The following is a 22116-nucleotide window of genomic DNA, read 5'->3' as shown; positions in this document are numbered from 1 at the left end:
GGGTATCAGATGTATTCTAAATCCAAAATTGTAAAAATAATTTCTTTAATTAATTACTTAATTTCTCAAAATTGCCACGTATGTCAAAAATAATATATTCTTATTTCAACTTATTATAACCACAGTAATTCCCAACTGAATATCAATGAGTACCAATAATAATAATAACAAAATATCAAGATGCTAAGTCAATATTTGAAGAACATAAGACATTTAATCTATGACTATCATTAGTGCATGACTAAGACTAATCATGATTCTAAGCCATCGTTTTGTGAAAATAATCATAATCTCGTGAAAGAAGATGAAGCTTTTAATAAGATTGGATTGATTATCTCTGTCACTTAAATAATCGGGTTTTAAACAGGTTTTCTGTCTCTAAACAGCAGGTAAATTCACATAACTCATTATATTTCCTGTGTCCCAACAGCACTCATAATTCCTATGGTGATAAGTGAATCAAAACACTATATGTGAACTAATAATTAGTGCCACCAGTAGGTGGCGCCTGTTTCTCACAGAATATGAGCTACTAAATATAAAGCTGCACTAGGAACTTTTTAAATTTACTAACTAGTAAAGATTAACTGTAAAAATTAAAAGAAAAGTTTATAGGCATTGAATCAGCACCAGTTCATTCTGTGTGTGAGAAAATCCATTGGCTCTGTGTTTCACTTTCCTAGCTGCTGGAAGTCACCTTGACTAATGCAAGAACTGGTCTGGATGTGTGACCTCTTTGGATTGGTATGTGAACTACAATAACACATGCATAATAGTGAAATTGACTAATCTAATCAATGTGCACTGGGTTTGAGTTATTATATATAAAAATATTACAGACTAGATGTTGATGTTATTCTGTTAATATATTATTTTATGGGCACCTACAGATCTATTTCAGACTTTATTTACTTTCTGAACTGAAAAACTCTTAAAATTCTTTCATATAACATGAAAAATAACTTTTTAAAAGTTTGATGCATCCAAATGTGTTATTTGTCTCCTTAGTTAACAGAGTCCAATCAGAACAGAGTTTATTTAACAAAAACAGTTAATTTAAGATAAGCAGATACTGGAATCTGTTCAGGTTAAACAAACTGTTTTTTATGTTTGAAATATTTAAATATGCAGTAGATAAATATATTTAATTTTCCTACTAGTACAAAATAACTGCAGAATATGAGGGAAATAATTACAAATGATTTAGTGTAGCAATAGCTTCAGGAAAAATGCATTCTATGCCTGAGAATACCTGTTTGAAGTATTTTTGTTGTGGTTTGCTTGCATGTCCATTGGAGCTTGCCTTGAATATACATTGCTGCACAGACTTAAAGAAAACTGTGATTGGACTGCTATAGGATAAACGTCACGGATCAAGCTGATGAAAGATAACTGAGAAACACAATGCAGAAACACAAACACACATGTAAAAACGTTCAAAACAACATGGGCCACTTGCACAGGCTATATGGCCTAGACTCTGCATTGATTCAACGCAGAAGCAGAAATTGCACTCATGCATTGGTCAAGATTCCGGATGCCCAATCTCTGGCGGTGTTGGTAGATGAATTACAACAGGCATCTAAAAAGTAAAACAATACAGTAGAAATGTAGGGTATGGGCTCTTTAACGAAACACCAGAAGATCTTCAGCTCTCTGACCCAATATTCAATCCCAGGCCTTGCCTTCTCTTGTTTAAAGGTCTAATTGGACAGCAGACATGTCAATCAAATTGAGGAGCCCCGCCCACGCCGACCCTGCAAACCCTGAGGGAAGCGACCCAAGAGGGTTTTAAACCCTAAGTACAGATGAGGTAAATTCACGAAAAGTGACGTTTGGGCGCAAGTATCCAGTGCAAAGGGTTATAATATTTATTTATTCAGAGGAAGCGTCGTCATTTCATCGTTTCCTGAAGATCTCAGCCTTCTTTGCGGGAGTCGTGGTGAGGATGGATGAGATGAGGCCTAGCAGCGGCGCGCACATCGGCCTCGCCTCGCTCTTTCCCCCGGGTCTGCAGGCCGTGTACGGGGAGTGCCGCCGGCTCTACCCCGACCAGCCCAACCCGCTCCAGGTCACAGCTATCGTCAAATACTGGTAAATCGCCATCAAATAAAGCTCTGTTTTGCTTCGAAAAATGTGCTTTATTCAACAAATAAGTTGACTAATCGTTGTTAAGTTTTAAAGAGCTTAGACTCAGGAGCTGAGTTTGGCTCTGTGTCAGATTGCTGATGTACAGAACATTTACTATTAAATTTTGCAGTCTAACACATTTAATAATAACACATTAAATGTAGCATGTGCAAATGTTTTAACACACAATATTTTTAGCAAGTTAAATTCAGTAAATAAAACCGGTTGGTGATTTTTTTTTTTATTTTATTTATTTATTTTTTTGTAAAGAATCCCTTTCATGGTTTAAAAAAAATTAACTAGGTTAAATTCCCTCAGTGTAAGAAATTATTCTCTCCAATTTAAATAATTTAATAGACCTCTTAACGTAATATATTGACACCTATATTGAACATTTCGTTTTTTTTAATGTAATAAATATACCTGTTCTACTAACTAAGCTCTTCAAGAATAAGCTTCATTACATTTGATTATTTAGAGGGAACAGTATGTTATATCCAGGGACTAAAAATATAAACAGAGGGACTGCATTTTAAAACTCAGGGAACAGTTTATTAAATTGAGAAATATTATTTTATTCAACAATGGCATCTTTGAAGGTTTGTGCTTTGCTGAGATTTTATAACTTGATAACTTATAAGAAATTATTTTAATATTGTCCTCACACAGTCATTGATTAAAGAACTGATTTTTTTTGTTTGTAATTAATGTAATGATCCTCCCACTGTCCATTCTCCCAGCTCCACTGACCATACAGGAGCACTTTGTAGCTTTACAGTTATAGACTGTACCTGTTAGGGTGCCTGCACACTAGAGACTTAAGGCGCATCAGAAACGTATTCCTTGAATGTAATTCAGTTAGGTTTCTGCATCTGCTCTGATGGATTACAAATGTGACTGTATGTAGTAAACTACGCTCCTTTGAGTGTCAAAGTTCAAACCTTTTCCACTTTTGCTACAATGGACTTCATGACATGGAGGCACGTTAACTAATAGAATCAAGGATGGGCACAGACCAACAACAGATCAAAATCCAAAATGGATGAAAGGCTAAGCGTGGCAATGTATTCTTTCCCAGTTTTGGATGCCAGATTAACAACATTTAAAGATTCACGTGGCAGTCTGGCACAGTGTGACTGTGTGTATTCTGGTTTATCAGTGTTTTTGTCTGGTTTCGACAATCCATATTTTCTTCTAGTTGTAAAATATCTTGTTTCCCCACTAGATTTTGAGCTACAAACCCCACCCCTGCTCCTGCCATTTACACAGATTCTAGATGGAGGAGCACTGCATGCGTATGCATACTGCATGCGTAGACCACATTGTCTAGTGTGTAGGCACCATTACCCTGTGTTAGTGTGCGTTTTACAGGTGGATCACACACAACAGTGCTGTTGGAGTTTTTAAACAGTGTGTCCACTTACTGTCCACTCTTACACACCTACTGATTTGCTCCACTTTGTAGATGTAAAGTCAGAGACACTAGCTCATGTGTTGCTCACCCTCGAGTTCTTCATCAGTGAACACCGGACCTTCTTTGCTGGCTATTATTAGTTAGGTGATTATTTAGAGTCTAGCAATGACACTGAGAGGTTTAAAACCTACAGCAGCACTGCTGTAGGTAGGTTTCTCAAAGGATCTGAGAGAATGGAATGGGAAGAAAAAAAAATTATATTGAGGTGGTCATTAGATTAAAATTTTTATATGCAATAATTAGTCACTGCCTTTATCACCATTTACCCCTCTACCACTCACCTGCAGCTAACCTGCATGAAAAAGTTGGAATTTTTGGTATCTTAGATTTATGATAACAAAATTTAAGCAACACACATGAAGAAAAATTATATAGATGGCAGCTTCAACTTCCCTAAAATAAAACTGTTTAAGTAAATTAATTACATCTTACCACCTTTTATGCCATGAACATGGACCTATGGACAGATATGGTGTTAAATACAAACTACATACATGCATGGATTTATGATGTAATAAATCCTGGTTCTCTGAAATGCCTGCTTGAGACTGTCTTTAGAACACTGTAGTTTTAAAGTAGGCATGCTCAGCCATGGCAATGACTGATTATTTAAAGTATGATACATTGCCTAGAATACATACAGCTTCATGGGAACATTTTAGCAGAGTTTCAAACCTGATTATCACAAGAGGGTGTCTTTAACAAATACTGCAGTGCAACCAGAGAGCCCAAACTTTTTAATAAAATTTAAATAAGCTACAGAGTATTTTATCTAAATCATGTGATTTTTAAATGCTTTACATTGATGCACAGTTTAATCAAACCCAGCAAGTACAGAATTCTTTTATTGCAACATAACTTTCAGTGAGTTTTTTATGCTGCCTTAATGCCTATGAAGCCTAGCTAATAAGAACTTAGTAGCTGCTGGTGCAAAAATCTTTCTTGCTCATATCGGTATTCCTGCGCTTGTTTTTAACTTCTGTTTTCTTGGCACAGGTTAGGGGGACCGGATCCCTTGGACTACATTAGTATGTACAGAAATGTGGGATGCCCTACACTGGAAGTACAGGAACACTGGCACTATGTCAGTCTCGGTCTCAGTGATCTGTATGGTGACAACAGAGTCCATGAGTAAGTGTAATTTAGTGCGGTGGTAACATACAGTATTAATTCTAGAATCTGATGCACAGACATAATTGCCGTTGTAGATAGTGTTACCCCGGACTGCATTTTAATGTGAATGAATACTTGTTAGCGTTTTCAAACAAATTTTCAAGTAATCAATTTCAGTACTACCATTTATAGAGTAATATTTCCAGAATTGTTTACCTAAATATGTTTCTTACTGCATTTATACATCTTGTATTGCAGACATCTAAAAGGATGCTGTGAGACAGCTGTAATGATTATATCAGAAACATTGCTCCAGCCTAACTTCATTCGGTTCTCCCAGAGCTGATAAAAATAGAATGCAGAATGAGACAAAAGCTTATTTGGGACTCTTTCAAAAATAATGTGTTGTATGTGTTAACAAGTGGCCCTAAAACAGTGTCATAGATATGAGGTGAGTTTTGTATTTTCCCTGCTTACTGTTGCCATGGAAATCAATGAGGGCATAGCATTAAGCAAGTAGGCCACTGATTGATATGGTGATCCACTATAATCACAGTACCGTCTTTAACAGACACCCAGTTTATTTAAATAAATAAAAGTAAGAGATTCTGAGTTTAAAATGTAATGATTTTAATGTAAAGTCACAGGAGTACTCAGCAGCATCTCATTCTACTTACACATTTACACTGCATTTTACAGTAGAGCATTTGTGAGGTGCAGGGAAGCAAGTATTGTATCTTCAAACAACTGGATTCTTAAACTTATTTACACATTATTTACTTTGGTTTAGGTGTAATCACGTAAAAACATGGCTGTTCATATAAAATATAGGCTATTATGGATTTAAAGCCGATATTTTAGAGGAAATCCCAGTTTTCAGTTTTTAAAAACTGAAATTGTATTATGAGAAAACCCCGCTGCCACCTACAGGGGTCCACAGAGTATAATGGGCCTGTGTTTTTGCAGTAGGCGTCTAGTAGCTCAGTGAATTTATTCTGACTATTATTATTATGATTTTATTCTCTCAAAATATCCATCCATCCATTATCTGTAACCGCTTATCCAATTTTAGGGTCGCGGGGGGTCCAGAGCCTACCTGGAATCATCGGGCGCAAGGCGGGAATACACCCTGGAGGGGACGCCAGTCCTTCACAGGGCAACACAGACACACACATTCACTCACACCTAGGGACACTTTCGAGTCGCCAATCCACCTGCAACGTGTGTTTTTGGACTGTGGGAGGGAACCGGAGCACCCGGAGGAAACCCACGGGGAGAACACTCTCTCAAAATATAATGTTATTAATTTCAAATTTAATTGCCCATAATACTGTCATAGCTAAGTTTGTTTTGGATTTGTGCAATATATTTTCAGAAATTATAATGTGCCTGTGCCCAAAAAGACATGGTTTACGTTTTTAAGTGCAAATCCATTGGGTGAAAAGAAATGGTCTAATTTTGTTCTAACATTTAGGGACATTTACAGTTCAGGATAGCTGACAATGTTTTGGGGTTGTTTTTTCCCTCTCGATTGAAATGTCTTTAAAAGACACACACATTTGTTCATGAAAGCTCTTAGTTATTATTTAATTTTAATTTTTTTTTGCTGTATTATTCAGCAGTGATTAAAGAATCATTAGTTTAACTGCACTCACACATGAATATACTCAGACATTGTGCTTTTAGATAATGTGCCAGCTGTTTTAAACCCCAATGAAATAAGATGACAGATGGGTACATTTCACTGTTATCTTCCTGTGCAATGACAAACGGTTACTTACGACTCTCTATGCCGTCTGAAGTTCCCTTTCAATTGAATGCTTTCACTCACTATGATTTGAAATCTCACTTAAGATGTCTGAATTCCTGTTACTGCTTTTCCACCAAAATAAATGTGTGCCTCCTGGAACCTTAGTGCTTTCCAGCAAACCAGTTTTCACTAGTTTAAATGGGAACCAAAGATCTATCATCAGCATGGGGCATTATGGGGGTGCTTGGTCCCAACATTGCTGTGACTGAATACAGTGCCAGAGCCGTAGATAAACGGATAGATTCATGACAAGGTTGTTGTATATTCTCTGTTTACAGCAGATCCAGATGATAGTGATACATGATGTATGTGTGTAAATGTTGAAAATTTCTGAGCCATCCTGCAGATCTTGTATACAGCCAAGAAAAGTTGCCAACAGGCCTCATGTCACAAACACAGCCTCTGAAAGACAAAAATGGAGCATGAGCCTGTTTAATTTTCTATTTTTTTATTTATATAACATGCTATAAATGACCCCATTCTGCTCCATTGCATGATATCACTTTGAGAGACTGTGGTCTTCGTGGAGTTTCTGAAGCTTGACACTCCCATGGATAATTTCACATTCGTGATGAGGAATCAGCTTTTTTTTATTTTATTGAATTTATTTTGGTGGAAACATGCAGAACTGTTCGCAAACAGGATAAATTCCGGTTCCTTGTTGGTGGAAAAACACTGTAGTTCAGGTGATTTTTGTACATGAAGCCCATTTAGTTTGTCTACGTTAGACTCACACTTCCCTCCACCACAAGTACTTTGTCAGTTGGTCTTTCTAATTTGTAATTAATATGCTTGTGATGCCCCAGCCCTTGTTTTCTATAGCTATTAAAGTAAATCCAAAGTTTATCATCTCCTCCCTGTTAACACAAAATTAAAATGCTTGGAAATCAGTTATTTTATTATTATTATTTTTTTAATTGTGAGCCACCAGTTCCTTTATTTATTTATTTATTTATTTATTTCAAACTATGAGCTGAATAACTGAGTGCATGGTTATGCTGTAGTGGGTGGGGTACATGTCAGCAAGTTTCAACTGCAGCCAATCCAATGTCAGATTTTCATTGTCAATTACATTCCATTAAGCCAATCGACAACAGGTTTTATTTATCATTTTCCACTGAAGCCACTCTAGAATCTAGTGAGTGAATCATGCATTGCTAAGGACCATTAGGACAGGGTCACTGCTGTATTAGATTTATCTGTTGAATATTTGATGTTTACAATCTTAACCTATGTTCCCATAGAGACAGGTACTTGCTCCCCACCATTGTCCAAGGGGCACTTTCCACAGGTTGTATTCCCCTGGTGTAGTGCACTTCACAAGGGACTACTGGGGTGATAGGAATACACATATTAAGTACTAAAGCTTGCTTTTTTCATATATATAAATATTTTATTTATTTATTAGATTTACAGGTCAAGAAGGTCCAAGTGGATTTGGATTTGAGCTTACATTTCGGCTGAAGAGAGAAGTTGGGGAGACTGCGCCCCCCACTTGGCCTGCTGAGCTCATGCAGGGTCTTGCTCGATATGTCTTTCAATCAGGTATGACATGGAGTATTCATAGAAGACTTTGTATGTTAGAACTTTTTAAGTCCTGATAAGACAGAACAGAGTAAGCCTCAATCACTATTAAGAGTCAGAAAGTATTTTATTTTACACAAAAAATGAATTACTTTTTAATTTTAAACTTGTCATTTTATTGATATTCAGCGTGCATAAATGTAAGCATTCCCCCCCCCCCTTCCCCTTCCCCCCCGGAGAACAGAAAACACATTCTGCAGTGGTGACCACATCTCTTGGCACAGCCCACTAGACAACAGTGAGTCCCGAATCCAACACATGCTGCTCACAGAGGACCCTCAGATGCAACCAGTACAGACCCCTTTTGGACATGTCAATTTCCTTCAGGTAAGATATATAACTTGTATTGTAAAATGAGAAATGTTACATTACTTTGAATTTTAGAGAACCTAGGAACCATAATTTGGGCTAGAAAGTGTGTGTGTGTGTGTTGCCCTGTGAGGGACTGGCACCCCCTCCAGGGTGTGTTACTGTCTTGCGCCCAGTCATTCCGAGTGGGATCCAGACCCACCGTGACCCTGAACTGTATAAGTGGTTACAGATGATGAATTAATTAAATGAGCAAATCAATAGAACATATGTTTACCAGTTTTTATAAAACATTAATAATGCCTGATGCCTGGAAATGGTCTTTGATTCTTTTTGAAGGTATAGAAAACATAAAACCTGTTTTGTATGTAATTTTTAGAGTATTTCAAACAATGTTAAGTTTGCTAAACACTGATACAGAAGATAAAAATGAATTATCTTTGACCTTGCGGTTAGTTTTAACTACATCTATATTTTAACAAATGTTGGGATCATTTGTAATTGGCCCTGTGTGATAAGAGAATGAGCAGCTGTTTAATGTAATTTTATGCAGATGTCTCAGGGTGAAAGTGCTAATTGTGTGTTTTTTCTTCGTTCTCTGTAGATTGTGGGTGTGTGTACAGAGGAGCTGCAGGCAGCACAGCAATGGAACGGTCAGGGTATTTTGGACCTGCTGCGTGGAGTGCATATGTAAGTATTACCAAAACCGGGTTAGATACAAAACCAGGACAAACAGTTCATATGGTTGCAGATTTTCAAAGAGGGCACATGCTTGACTGTTCTATGTTGAAACTGGTAATATTTTTATGTTTCACTCATTACTGCCTAGGAGACACCAGATAAAAATTTCAAACATTTTTGTTTTTCTCAGAATAATCCACTGTCTGTAGTTAAATGGGTCACTGGCAGTGAGAAGCTTTCTTTTACTCTCATGTTTCATTAACTTTGTCTAAATGGGCCTTTCCCTCCTCCTGTTGTTTGCAGTGCTGGAGGTCCATGGTTAATCACTGACATGAGGAGAGGGGAGACCATATTTGACATTGATCCTCACTTGCAAGTAAGGCTTTTTGTTTATAGTTTTGTTTTATATGCTTGTTTTAGGTTTATCACATTTCTAAATCTACATTTCAATTCAAATCTAAAAACCGCATTTCAGGGCACATTTCAGATATACAGGTGCATCTCAATAAATTAGAATGTCATAAGTTAATTTATTTCAATAATTCAATTCAAAAAGTGAAACTCATTTTATAGATTAATTACAAACAAGTAATTCATTTCAAGTGTTTATTTGTTTAAATGTTGATAGTTATGGCTTACAGCCAATGAAAACCCAAACGTCATCATCTCAGAAAATTAAAATATTATATAAGACCAATTTAGAAAATGATTGGTTTTTAATACAGAAATTTTGGCCTACTGAACAGTATGTATAGTATATGCACTCAATACTTGGTCAGTCGGGGCTCCTTTTGCATGAATGACTGCACCAAAGCTGTGTGACATGTAGGCGATCAGCCTGTGGCACTGCTGAGGTGTTATGGAAGCCCTTTGCTTTTGATAGCGGCCTTCAGCTCATCTGCGCTGTTGGGTGTGGTGTCTCTCATCTTCCTCTAAACAATTCTCTATGGGGTTTAGGTCAGGCAAGTTTGCTGGCCAATCAAGCACCATGATACTGTGGTTATAAAACCAGGTCAGTATTTTGGCAGTGTGGACAGGTGCCAAGTCCTGCTGGAAAATGAAATGTGCATTTCCTTAAAGCTTGTCAGCAGAGGGAAGCATGAAGTGCTCTAAAAATCTTCTGGTAGACAGCTTCGCTGACTTCGGACTTGATATAACACAGTGGGCCAACACCCGCAGATGACATGGCTACCCAAAGATTACTGATTGTGGGAGCTTCACACTAGACTCAAGCAGCTTGTATTGTGTGACTTTCCAGACTCTGGGACCTTGATTTCCAGATGAAATGCAAAATTTTACTTTCATCTGAAAACAAGGCTTTGTACCACTGAGCAACAGTCCAGTCCTTTTTCTCCTTGGGTGTGAGACACTTCTGGGGTTATCTCTGGGTCATGAGTGACTTGACCAAAGAAATGCAACTTCAGCAGCGACCGCCTCCTTGTGAATCTCCCCCAAATTTTTGAATGGCCTTTTCTTGACAATCCTTTCAATGCTGCAGTTATCCCTGTTGCTTGTGAACCTTTTTCAGCCACACTTTTTTCTTCCACTCCACGTTCAGTTAATATGCTTGGATGCAGCAGGAGGCTGTCAATGACTGCCTTCTGGACATCTGTCAAGTCAGCAGTCTTCTCCATGATTGTGTAGCCTACTGAACCAGACTAAGGGACCATTTTAAGGGCTTAGGAAACATTTGCAGGTGTTTTGTGTTAAATGTTTAAATATTCTGAGATGATGGCTTTTTTTCATTGGCTGTAAGCCTTAATCATGAACATTTAAAAGATATAAATGCTTGAAATAGATCACTCTCTTTGTAATGCATCTATATAATGAGTTTCACTTTTAAAATTGAATTATTGAAATTAACTTTTTGATGATATTCTAATTTGAGATGCACCTGTATTATAACATGCAATAAAAGCAATAATCTGATTTGTTAATTCTTATGAGCCATTATTTATCTGACAAATGTTGAAAGAAAAGGATTTAAATGTTTTCACTGACCAACTCGATAATATTTTGTGTATGTAAACAAATGTATAATTCAGGGTATCTGAAAAAGTTGGGACAGAGTCAGACAGACCCTTTCCTCTTTAAGGTGAATTCCATGTTAGTTTTTACAGAAAACAAGTTGCAACATGGATTCCTCCTGACCAAAGCTCACCTTCCACTCCCAAACTTTCTGAGATTCTCAGACCCAATGAAATCAGCAGCTTTTGTACATAGCATTGGTGTATGGCTTTCCCCTTCTGTTTCAGGCACACTGTATTAAAAACCCAGAACTGTGTAAAAACTGAAGTACTCCTGTGCCTATCTGGCTATATTTATCCCAGTAGCATTTTAATGTATTGCATCTGAGGGCTTGAAGGTCATGCCTGTTCAACAGTGATATCCAGCCTTGCCTTACATGGACTGAGATTTCTCCAGATTTCCTGGATCTTTTCACAATGTTATGTAAGGTGTAAGACCTAAATACTTTACAATCTTGTGTTGATAAATGTTCATTTTGAACCATTTAACAATACTCTCATGAAATTTGGCACAATATGATGGGCCAGGATCTATCTTTTACTTGCAAAGATTGAATACTTTGTGGATCCTATTTTTGTGTAAATAATTTTAGATTTGTGAAATACAGAACTTTTTTTTTCATAATAAACCATTCTTATTTATATGGAAAGATTAAATTCTTTGTTCTGCAGCAGTATGTTCTGTCTCACCCCCACCCCCAAGGTAGTCACTGGATGTCTATTTTAGGCACTAAAAAAAAATTAGAAAGAATTTTTTTTTTTTCCCCCTTTCCTCCCTCCCTGTAAAAAAATATAAAGAGTTTTGCTCCATCTGAGTGTTCATGCTCACTGCTGTTTCAGGTTGTTTATAGGTGTGCCCCAAGGACCTGTGATTTTCAAGTAACATGAATTTAACCAAGTGCTATGGACACTTCTAGGAAAAGAGTCTTTAAAAAAAATGACCTGACATTGACCAAACATGAACAGACATACACAATTAAAAGAACACACAATTATATATATATATATATATATATATATATATATATATATATATATATATATATAAAAATAATAAAAAGCTCACTAAGGTTGTACTTTTAAGTGGCTTGTCTGTTAAGGGGACACTAGATAAGGTAGGGTGTTTTTTGCTCCTGGGGCTTCCTCACAGTGTAATTCATTTTTTTACATCACCGTATTTAAATCAGTGGGGGGGCAGTGGTTTCCTAACCTCCTCCACAAGTTACATAGTGCCGTTTCTGCAGTGTTGAGCCCAGAGTAGCAAAAAGAGGCCCTATTCTCCCTATTACAGGTCAGTAAAGTATCAAAATTAATTTTGAAGCTATTTGTAGCTAATTGTATGATACAATTATTAAGCAGTTTTCCATTGTGTGCTGTGTAAAGTTTAACTTTAGATTAGATTAATTTCAATTTCCTTCTTTTCAAGTGTGCAGTTTGGAGTAAAATGTTGTAAGAACTACTTCAAATATCCGAAACTTTGAAATATTTTTTTTTCTTCTTGTGACAATGTTGCATACATTGTCAGGTCCATTTGCTAGGTGTTGTCACTTTTATAGTGTTTGAAGTAATAGATACTTGACCACGGATCAAAGATATTATAATTTTATTGAGTTCACTTCAGATCAGACTCTGATTTGAAAATTTTTTTTGTTCATCACCAAATGAGAAACACACACACACACACTGACATAAAACAATCAACTAAAAAGAAGTTTCAACTGACTTAAAACACTAGGTCTGTTTCAATCATCTGTTGATACTTTGGTTGTACTTTCAACTGGCAGAATAGCTTTCCAGAAAATAAACCCTCCACAAACCGCCTCTCTGATTGGCATTTATTAATCTCTGTTGATGAAATTGGAACTACATAATTTCTGCAATGCTGCAAAAAAGCTTCCTCGCAAGCTCTTCCACAGTGGCAAATTACAAATGTCTGGTCAAGAGTGTTCCAACCCTCTGGTGATACCTGTGTATGTGACTTCATCATCCCAAGCAGGAGAGAGTTGATAAAGGCATTGAGACGGATGGGTCCAACCTTAGTGGTGTCAGTGCCAAGTGTGCCTGGGATGACCTCAGTCGACCTCCTGAGGATGAAGACGACAGCCGAAGCATCTGTATTGGATCACAGCCACGCAGGTTGTCTGACAAAGGTGAGGAATTTATAAGGCTGTTGTCTAATAAAGGCATTTCTTGAAAAACATGGTCTACGAAATTCTACTCGGCTAGTGTTAGGGTGAATCAAATGTAAATTTCCAGTTAAAGAATTGAGTCAGTAAGATTCATTTATACTCTTTTTGCGTATATAAATGTTTGAGTGTTGAAAGTTTACTGCCCACATAACTTCTGTGTGTCAATTACATTAGCACAGAGCTTGAGCACTACATCCAATAGAGGGCAGTTCTGAGTCCAAAGTTTGACAAAATATTGTGATGGTGGAGGAGGTTGGAAAAATGTATCATTAGTTACTACAAAAAGACGGAAGGGGAAGAGGTGTAAACTGTGGTGGTCTGTGAGGCCTTTAAATACCTCACGGTATATGGACAGTGAATTCTTTTCACTTATTCTACCAGGGGTCTTGTTTTTGTTGAACTGTCAGCTACTTTCCCCACAGTTTCCAGTGGTTCTGCTCCTTTCCGTCTGTATTCATAAGCTTTCAGAGAACATGCATAATTACAGACTAAATGAAAGCAGAGTACACACAGAAGGCTCCATGCATAGCAATATCCTCCTTTTAATGTTGCTCATAAATGAACCTTTAATTGGCTACTTGTATGCTGTTTAATCTGTTGTATTTTTTAACAAGATTTTCATTTTCCCCTGCTGCTGGTGTTCTATATTGTTTTTGACTAAATGATTTTTTTTCCCTTAAAGATGGTTAACAAGCTTTTTGTCACATTTGCAGACACTGAACAGATTAGAGAAGCCTTGAGGAAGGGACTGGAGATAAACAGCAAGTCTGTCTTGCCACCCATTAGTAGCCAGAGACACAATCAAGACCGGCCACTGTAAGTCCAATATTTGTACAGTTGCCCTGATCGTCTTTAGCGTTACATTTTTATTTTGTGTGTGTGTATACAGCAACTGTTTCAACAGGGAGAGTGATCTTATATATATATATATATATATATATATATATATATATATATATATATATATATAAATATATCATTCCACATTGAATAATTTTATGCAGAGTGTAGCCTACACTGTACTAAGCATTTATTTACAGAATAGCTGGAACAAAGCTGTTTGTCTTGTGTGAGCCTGGGGAATTGTCATCTGATGTTGATTTACTGAGCAACCTGTTTGTCAAATGTTACAACTTGCTGTTCAAGGTGAAAATCTGTACACTTGAGTACTAGATATAAAGTGCATAATGGGTCAGTTTGACAGTTCTCTGATTTGTTAGGAAGTTAATTACTCCAAAGACAAAACTAAAGTAAGTCAGACACGAGGAAACAAACTTTCATTCTTTGGTTGTTTTCATGTGTGCAGAAATCGTTCTTCATGATTCATTGTTTGATTATGAGTCTGATAAGTCTGTGACCCTGAACTGGATAAGCAGTTTCAGACGAATGAATGAATGAAAACGATAAGTCACATAGCGTAAGAATATTTATATTTAGCATAGTTATTTTATTTACTAGCATTCTCTTAAGGTGTGCTGTAAAATGAGATTTGATTGGCAAAAATTGCTTAGACAGTAAAAGGGGAATAGATTATATATTTACATGTTTAATATTCATCTGCATGTTGTTTAAAATGACAGGTGTCCTTTTTATTCCTTTTATAGATTATCTCCCTTGAAGCTACATCATATATTTACCTTTTTTTTTTTTTGTCAATCTTGAATACATTTCCCTAGCTTAAATACTCTAAAACGTGTATATATAACTGGTAAATATTTTAGTCTTGGTGACAGATTTTAAGCTGATAATGAGAGGGTTTTGTGAGCAACATGTGATATGTTCTGAATTTTGGTTGTTCATAATACTGCTGGTAGTTAGCTGAGATGTTTGAAACACCACCTCCTCTCATTGATCTCTGCAATCATGCATACATCAGCAAGTATGGACTAATCTCAGTCTCCTGTTGCTTATTCCCTCTTGTCATCCACCCCTTGCCCCCTGTCTACATGTGAAGCACCTGCTGTGTCCTTCTTTAGCCTTGCCAAGCTTTCAGCAATGGAATACTGATGAAATGAAAATTGGGGCTGTAAGGTCTCACTATCATGTTGTTGTTGATTAGTTGGTGGAATTGTGTTCATTCTATCTGCTACCACAGACAGGTTCAACCTTCAAAATTAGAGATGCTCCATTCCCAATATAAATGGGTGCTTTATCATTTGTAATGCAGTGGACCATGGAATAGATTTGCAGAGCCTTTGATAGGTGTTAGATATACAGTCATGTTAAAAAGTTAGGACACTCCATGATGATCTTTTGAGCTTCATTTGAATGGTTTAAGAGATGGAGCTTATGTAACGAAACAAATAAAACTGAAGAAATTATTTATAAACTTAAGTTGTAAAATGTAATGAGCAAAATGTACATTTCTTTTGAGGAAAAAGTTAGAACACTCTATGCCCTAATAGCTGGTATTTCCCCCTTTAGCTGAAATAACCGCAATTAGATGTTTCCTGTAACCATCTACCAGTCTTTGACATCAACTGGGAGAAAGTGTTCCCCACTCCTCCATGCAGAATTCTTTCAGCTGTGTGATATTTGAGGGGTTTCTTGAATGCACAGATCACCCCACAGCATCTCAGTAGGATTAAGATCTGGGTTCAGATTTGGCCATTTCAGAACTCTCCATTTCTTTCTTTTGAGCCATTCCTTGTGAATTTACTGAAATGTTTTGGGTCATGGTCCACATCAGCTTCAGTTTTTGCAAAGGTAGTCTCTCATTTCCCTCAAGCACCCTCCGATACAGTGAAGAATTCATAGTAGATTCTATGATGGAGAGCTTGCCAGGCCCCGCTGCAGCAAAGCAGCCCCAAACTATGACATTTACACCTCCATGCTTCACGGTTGGTATGGGGTTCTTGTGCTGGTCGTCTTCTGTTACTGTGCCCAAATAATTCAGCTTGGGATTCATCTGTCCAAAGCACATTGTTCCAGAAGTCCTGGTCTTTGTCTATGTGCTTTCTGGCAAACTTTACTCTTGCCCTGGTTTTTTTTTTTTGGACAGCAAGGGTTTCCTCCTCGTTTCCTGATTGGTAGATGCTTGTACCTTGACACCAACTGTGGCAAAAGCTACTTGTAGGTCCTGTGATGACATTTTAGGATTGTTGGAGAGGGTTATTTTTTTTTTTTTTTTTTTTAAATAAATGCATCTTGGACTGAACCTAACCTGGCCATGTTGGCAGGTGGTTTAAATGTTCTCCACTTAGAAATCAGCCATTCCGCTGTCCTGAAAGTAATTTACAATTCATATACATCTATAATTTTCTTTCTGAAGGCCTCAGAGATCTCTTTAGATCTTGGCATGGTGATACCACTCACTTCAGCAACCAAGGGCAAATCAAACTAATGTCTGAGGTTTAAATAAGAGCCTCCTCCAATTTACTCTTTAACGATGGTATAATCATTTGCAGCTGATGTGGTGCATCTGATTCTAAATATAGACATTTTAAACAGAAGTGTGTGTGTGTGGGGGGGGTGTCCTAACATTTGCCTCCCAAAGAATGTACAATTTTGTTCATTAAATTTTACAACTTGTGTTTTTAAGTCATTTTTTTGTTTAGCTATATAAGATCCATCTCTCAATACTGTTCAAATGAATCTCATATGTTTAATGTTCTATGTTCAAAAAGACAAAGGTTTTCATGGGGTGTCCTAACTTTTTCACATCACTGTAAAAAAATAAATAAAAATACAACCAGAAACCAAAATGTCATATCATATATATATTTTTATGAACTAATGTGAGGTGCTTTCACAGAGAACGATTTTGTAAAGATTTTTGGTTTGTCACATTTTTCTCTGCATGGCACATGAGGCTATTTGAATAAGTCACAATATAACTTGCGCTACAGATATTTGGCTCAAGTAACCAAGGTTTAATAAGCAAAGCTTGACTTGGTTTTTCCAAAAGGAAAATTGATTGTCACAGATGACTAAGATTAACTAAATATGAAGTTGGGGTATTTTGAGAACTACAAATACATTAGTTTAGCAAAGGCCTCAATATCAGGATATTTTATTTGTGCATCCTCTATACAATGCAACCTTTGTATAAAGAAATATAAAAGGATAATATTAATGAATATAAACTGAGATATGAAGAGTGGCATTTGCCTTAAGACTGTTCCAACTCCTGTTTTTGAAACACCACCTCCAAATGCCAAATATGGTTGGGGGTAGACCTATAAAGTAACTGTTTCTTTTCATTGTTAATTCAAAAACTTTCTTTTGCCATTAAATGATCAAATATGATAGCAACAATAAAACCTTGAATATTGTAATGTGCCATGGTGAGCTAAAAGCATTTCAAAACTCTTAAAAGGAGGGAAACAGTTGTCTCTGTTCTTAGTGGCTGTTGAAAGGAATGAAATTGATTTGCCTCTTGGCAGTAATGGTAAATGCATTAATTTCTCTACGCTGTGGTACAAATTTGCCCCTGATTTTTTCATAGACAATCAGTTGGACATTTGCAGAGCAAGCAGAAATCAAGGTAAGAGCCAATCAAAAGATAAAGTGAAATGCACTCAACATGATGAAGTAGGAGGTTCTTCACTAAGAGAGGGTGCTCACTTTTAATATTTATGTTAGTTTTTGTTTTTGTTTTTTTTTAAGAATAAGGGTACTCACATTTTGTCAACTGCCACATGGCATGGTATCTGTCTTTTTACCTGAGCTGGATTCAATTAAAAATTTAAAATCTTTATTATATTTATTTATTTATTTTGCCTTCATCTTGAAAGCTTTGACCCATACTTGTCATGGTCATAGCTAGTGGTGGAATGGACTAACATTAAATTATTCATTATAATGTAATTCAATTTCAAAATTGATATAGCTACAGTTGAAATGTTCCACAATTGTGATGAAGTAATGTTGCTTTTTAAACACTCATAGGACACAGAGGTAAGAAATCGGAAACAAATTTCTTAAGTACGTGTTTGATGACTTCATAGGCCTTTGCATTTTCTACTTAGCAAGTTGTCATCAAGACCACTTCCTGTAACTGTCAACAAAATGGGCATAATGCACAACATTGCAAAATTTTTCATGCTCAAATAAACAGTTAACATGTTCTTCTACTGACGCAGCTTTATTTAAAAAAAAAAAAGGTGACATGAGTAGTGGGTAAGTAGAAGGGATCTATGAATCTTGATGAATTGTTGTATAGTTTTTTGTAGAGATCCAAGAGCAATTTGTTATATATGTGAATTTCTGCATTTTCTGTCTTTTTCCTCTGAATCCTTTACCCCTGCTGCCTCTCCTTGTCCCACCCTGTCCAGAAGTCGTAAGGACAGTTTGGAGAGTGAGAGCTCAGCTGCTATTGTTCCTCATGAGCTGGTGAGAACGCGACAGTTGGAGTGTGTGCACCTCAAGTTCAACCAAGAATCTGGGACTTTGCTTCCACTGTGCCTTAGGTAAGATATACCTGGTCAGTTGTGCACACATTACACATGTTGGTGCCTCCATCAATCGCACCCAGGCACACAAGCGTCCCCTAGGTTTTAACCATATTGTTGTTTATAAAGGTCATTTGATCATAAACATGCACCAGCTGTGTCTTTCATAATTAGATTTATTGTAGAAATCACAAGGATTTGTATTGTTTACACACAGGATTTTCACCCCATCCACAACTCCACAACAGTGTTCATTTTGCTAGTTTCATTGAGGTTTATACAGCATTAGGGTAACACCAAGCTAACCTAAATAATAATAAAAAAATAAGTCTTTTATAAACAAATGTTCAAAGTCATTACCTATACCGTTTTGTGATACAAAACTAATGCTTATATGCTTTGATACACCTGGGTTTATATGCTTCCACAAGCCATGTCGCATGAGAGTTTGGCTGAGTGAGACATTCTGTTTAATATTAGGAAAGGTACTGATTTGCTTATCTGCTGTGTGCAGGATAAGTATGTTTAATAAACATGGTTTACATTAGTAGCTTTTTGAATTTAGAAAAGTCCACCTAAAGCCCTTACCTGAATTTAAAGTCCATGATTATATGGTCATTACTTGTTATACACTTTCGCTGTACTTATGTTTTGAAAATAAGTTCCATGTTCCCATATAATTAGAGCAGAAAAATGTCTCTTTCAACATGAACAATGTAATTATTGGATTTTAAACCAAGCTCAGTCAAGCTGTCAAACTTAATTCATCACTGATACTAAGGATTTTAGCATAAATCTTTGTTTGATGTGTGATCTCTTTTTGTTTGAACAGAAACAATCCATGCTTTGCTTGTGGATGATTTTGTTTAGGACTAAATGCGATCTTTTTTTAAAAAAAGATTATCACTGAGTGTGCTAAATTAGAAAAAAAAATCATACGTCTGTCTCTCTCCCCCCCCCCCCTTTTTTTTTTTTACCTTTTTGTTGGTTTGTTGTAGAGGTCGTCTGCTCCATGGGAGGCACTTTACATATAAAAGTATCAATGGTGACACAGCTATTACTTTTGTATCCACTGGAGTGGAAGGTGCCTTTGCCACAGAGGAGCATCCATATGCTGCACATGGTCCTTGGCTACAAGTAATGGAATTTCTGTTCTCTTTTCATGTGATTGCCATGTCATTCAGCCATGATAACCATTCCATTCTCATGTGTTTAGATTCTACTCACAGAAGAATTTGTTGAGCAGATGCTAGGGGACATCCAAGATATGAGCATTCATGAAGAGGTATATATTTTAGTTCATCATCATTACAATCATATAACTTATTTAAAAAATAAAAATCTGATTTGGTATTTCCTTTTTTTTTTTTTTCTTTTTCAGTCCAAGCTACCAAAGGAGTACAGCTGGCCTGATAAGAAGCTGAAGATTTCTGTCTTGCCAGATACAGTGTTTGACAGCCCTCTGCAATAAGACTGAAGCTGAGACTACCCCCACATCTCCAGAGAAGAGCTGAGCCGCAGGGCTCCAGTGAGACTCATGCCTACACAATTGGAGGAAATGGACACAGACACTTTACTCCCTCTCTGACAGATATTGAAACACTACAAGAATATGCCTTTTCCCTTAAGTTTTGAGTCCATTATACCACTTGCCATTTAAATGTTTTTGTTGATTGTTTCTCGTCTCAACAGGCAGGTCTTAATTCCTCTTTCTTCTAATTCCTGCTGCCTACATATGTGCTTATACATATAGAAGAATTGGAATCAACTTTCAAAGTGATGGCCGTAAGAATTTCACGTCTTTCCATGGTCTTTATGCACCATGTTGACAAATTAGGTGTGATTAAGGTGTGATACTGCTACAGAAGTAGTTGGATGAAAATATTTACGTTGTTTTAGGGATAAACAATTTTATATAGGTATATAAAAATATTTTTGATTATGCATTTTCTGTACTCAATTAAATACTGATTTAAACATCACAATTATTCACTTGTAAAAACTGCATTAAAATATAAATGTGATAATTGTACAGAACATTTTGTAACATGTAATGGTCAGTTATACCAAAGGTGTGATGTGTGGAGCTAAAACGAATGAACTGATTTCAGTGACAGATCAAAAACTACAACACAAACCAGTGCCTTTCAGTCATCAAATGAGTATTCATTTATCACTTACTCTTGGAGAGAAATGTGAAACACTTGGTTAGTTGTTAAAGAAGCATGCTGTAAGAAATGGTGTGGGGTTTTGCAAGAACAGATTATAGCTGCTTCTCTGTCTAGTGTGAAAATGAACTGACATGGCCAACTGCTACCAGTAAAACTACCATCATGAACCTGCTTCACATGTGAAAGGACACACATTTCAAACTACAACAAAGCCAACTGTTTCAGCCTATGAATTACTCACCTCTATGGACTTATTTTCATGATATTTTCAAAACACTAGAGCCTATCTGTCTTGAAATATTTTCAAAACACTGTTAGTTATGAGACTCTTCCTTTATACCAAAGTCAGTATTTAACTAGCATTCTCCTGTACATTCTCCTATGGGATTTATAGACCGTTTTTAAACAATGTTGCTGACTCTTATTAGCCACTTAGAAATAGTTAGCATTTCCATTTGACATTCCTGTTGCTTCCCATAACATTATGTAGAAGTAAACTAAAAGTGAAGAGAACAATGTCTGCAAAATAAAATAGTTAAAATACTTTTTTTTTAAATCTTTAAAATGTAAAATAGCTTCCTGTACTTTTTTTTTTTTCTTTTCAAAGAGATGATTTTAAGTATAGAGTATTGTCTTTTTATACCCATTTGAATCACTAAACTGCCTTTGTTACTCAAGTGCATTAAAGTTTATTTACATAAATATGATGTATAATCATGATTTTGTTCTGTTAGGGTTTTCGTATGTAGCTGATCTAACACTGATATATTGTAAAATTGTATTTTATGTGCTTTGCAGTATAATCTTGGCCCTTGTGTACTAAATGTGTTTTTATTTCAACAGGTGGTGCTGCAACTTGAGCCAATGAACACTAATTTTACCGTGGCCTGTTCAAGATTAGACAAAAGCTGTTTTAGCCAATGGATAGTAGTTTATTTTGCACAAGTTTAAAGAAGAAATCAGTCCTGTGTACATGAAGTCTCAAATAATTGTTTTGCAAATCTCAGTCTTGAGTTCTGGCTTCTTAAACACTTTTTTTTTTTTTTTTTTTTTTTTTGTATTAAGTGTATTGTAATATTCACAGTTACTCATGATTTTAATACATTGTTAGCCTTCTATAACCCTATTCAACAGTCAAAACCACCACAGGGTTACAGGTATCATTTGGGCAGTGGACCATTTTTCTGTGTCAGGGACACTAAGCTGTGGATGTGTTGCTGTGTGTTGCTTTGGTA

General features: G+C 36.4%; 1 protein-coding gene across 3 annotated transcripts; it reads left to right on the top strand.

The window, feature by feature from the left end:
* Positions 1-1701: 1701 nt before the first annotated feature.
* sufu (suppressor of fused homolog (Drosophila)) lies at positions 1702-21577 on the top strand. 3 transcript variants are annotated; one of them, XM_066678936.1, is made up of 14 exons: positions 1702-1813; positions 1884-2094; positions 4601-4735; positions 7936-8072; positions 8296-8438; positions 9025-9110; positions 9405-9477; positions 13122-13278; positions 14031-14133; positions 17765-17803; positions 18594-18728; positions 19709-19847; positions 19927-19995; positions 20092-21577. In XM_066678936.1, the coding sequence occupies exons 2-14, from the start codon at positions 1949-1951 to the stop codon at positions 20179-20181; spliced, it is 1452 nt and encodes a 483-aa protein (XP_066535033.1). In that variant the 5' UTR covers positions 1702-1813; positions 1884-1948; the 3' UTR covers positions 20182-21577. The 3 variants fall into 3 exon arrangements, with proteins under 3 accessions (XP_066535033.1, XP_066535031.1, XP_066535034.1); XM_066678934.1 differs by having other exon boundaries at positions 1724-2094; XM_066678937.1 differs by having other exon boundaries at positions 1726-2094; positions 13125-13278.
* The last annotated feature ends 539 nt before the right edge of the window (positions 21578-22116 follow it).

The sequence above is a fragment of the Hoplias malabaricus genome, chromosome 8, assembly GCF_029633855.1.
Source record: "Hoplias malabaricus isolate fHopMal1 chromosome 8, fHopMal1.hap1, whole genome shotgun sequence".
Classification (NCBI taxonomy): domain Eukaryota; kingdom Metazoa; phylum Chordata; class Actinopteri; order Characiformes; family Erythrinidae; genus Hoplias; species Hoplias malabaricus.
This window is presented reverse-complemented; position numbering and strand designations above follow the sequence as displayed.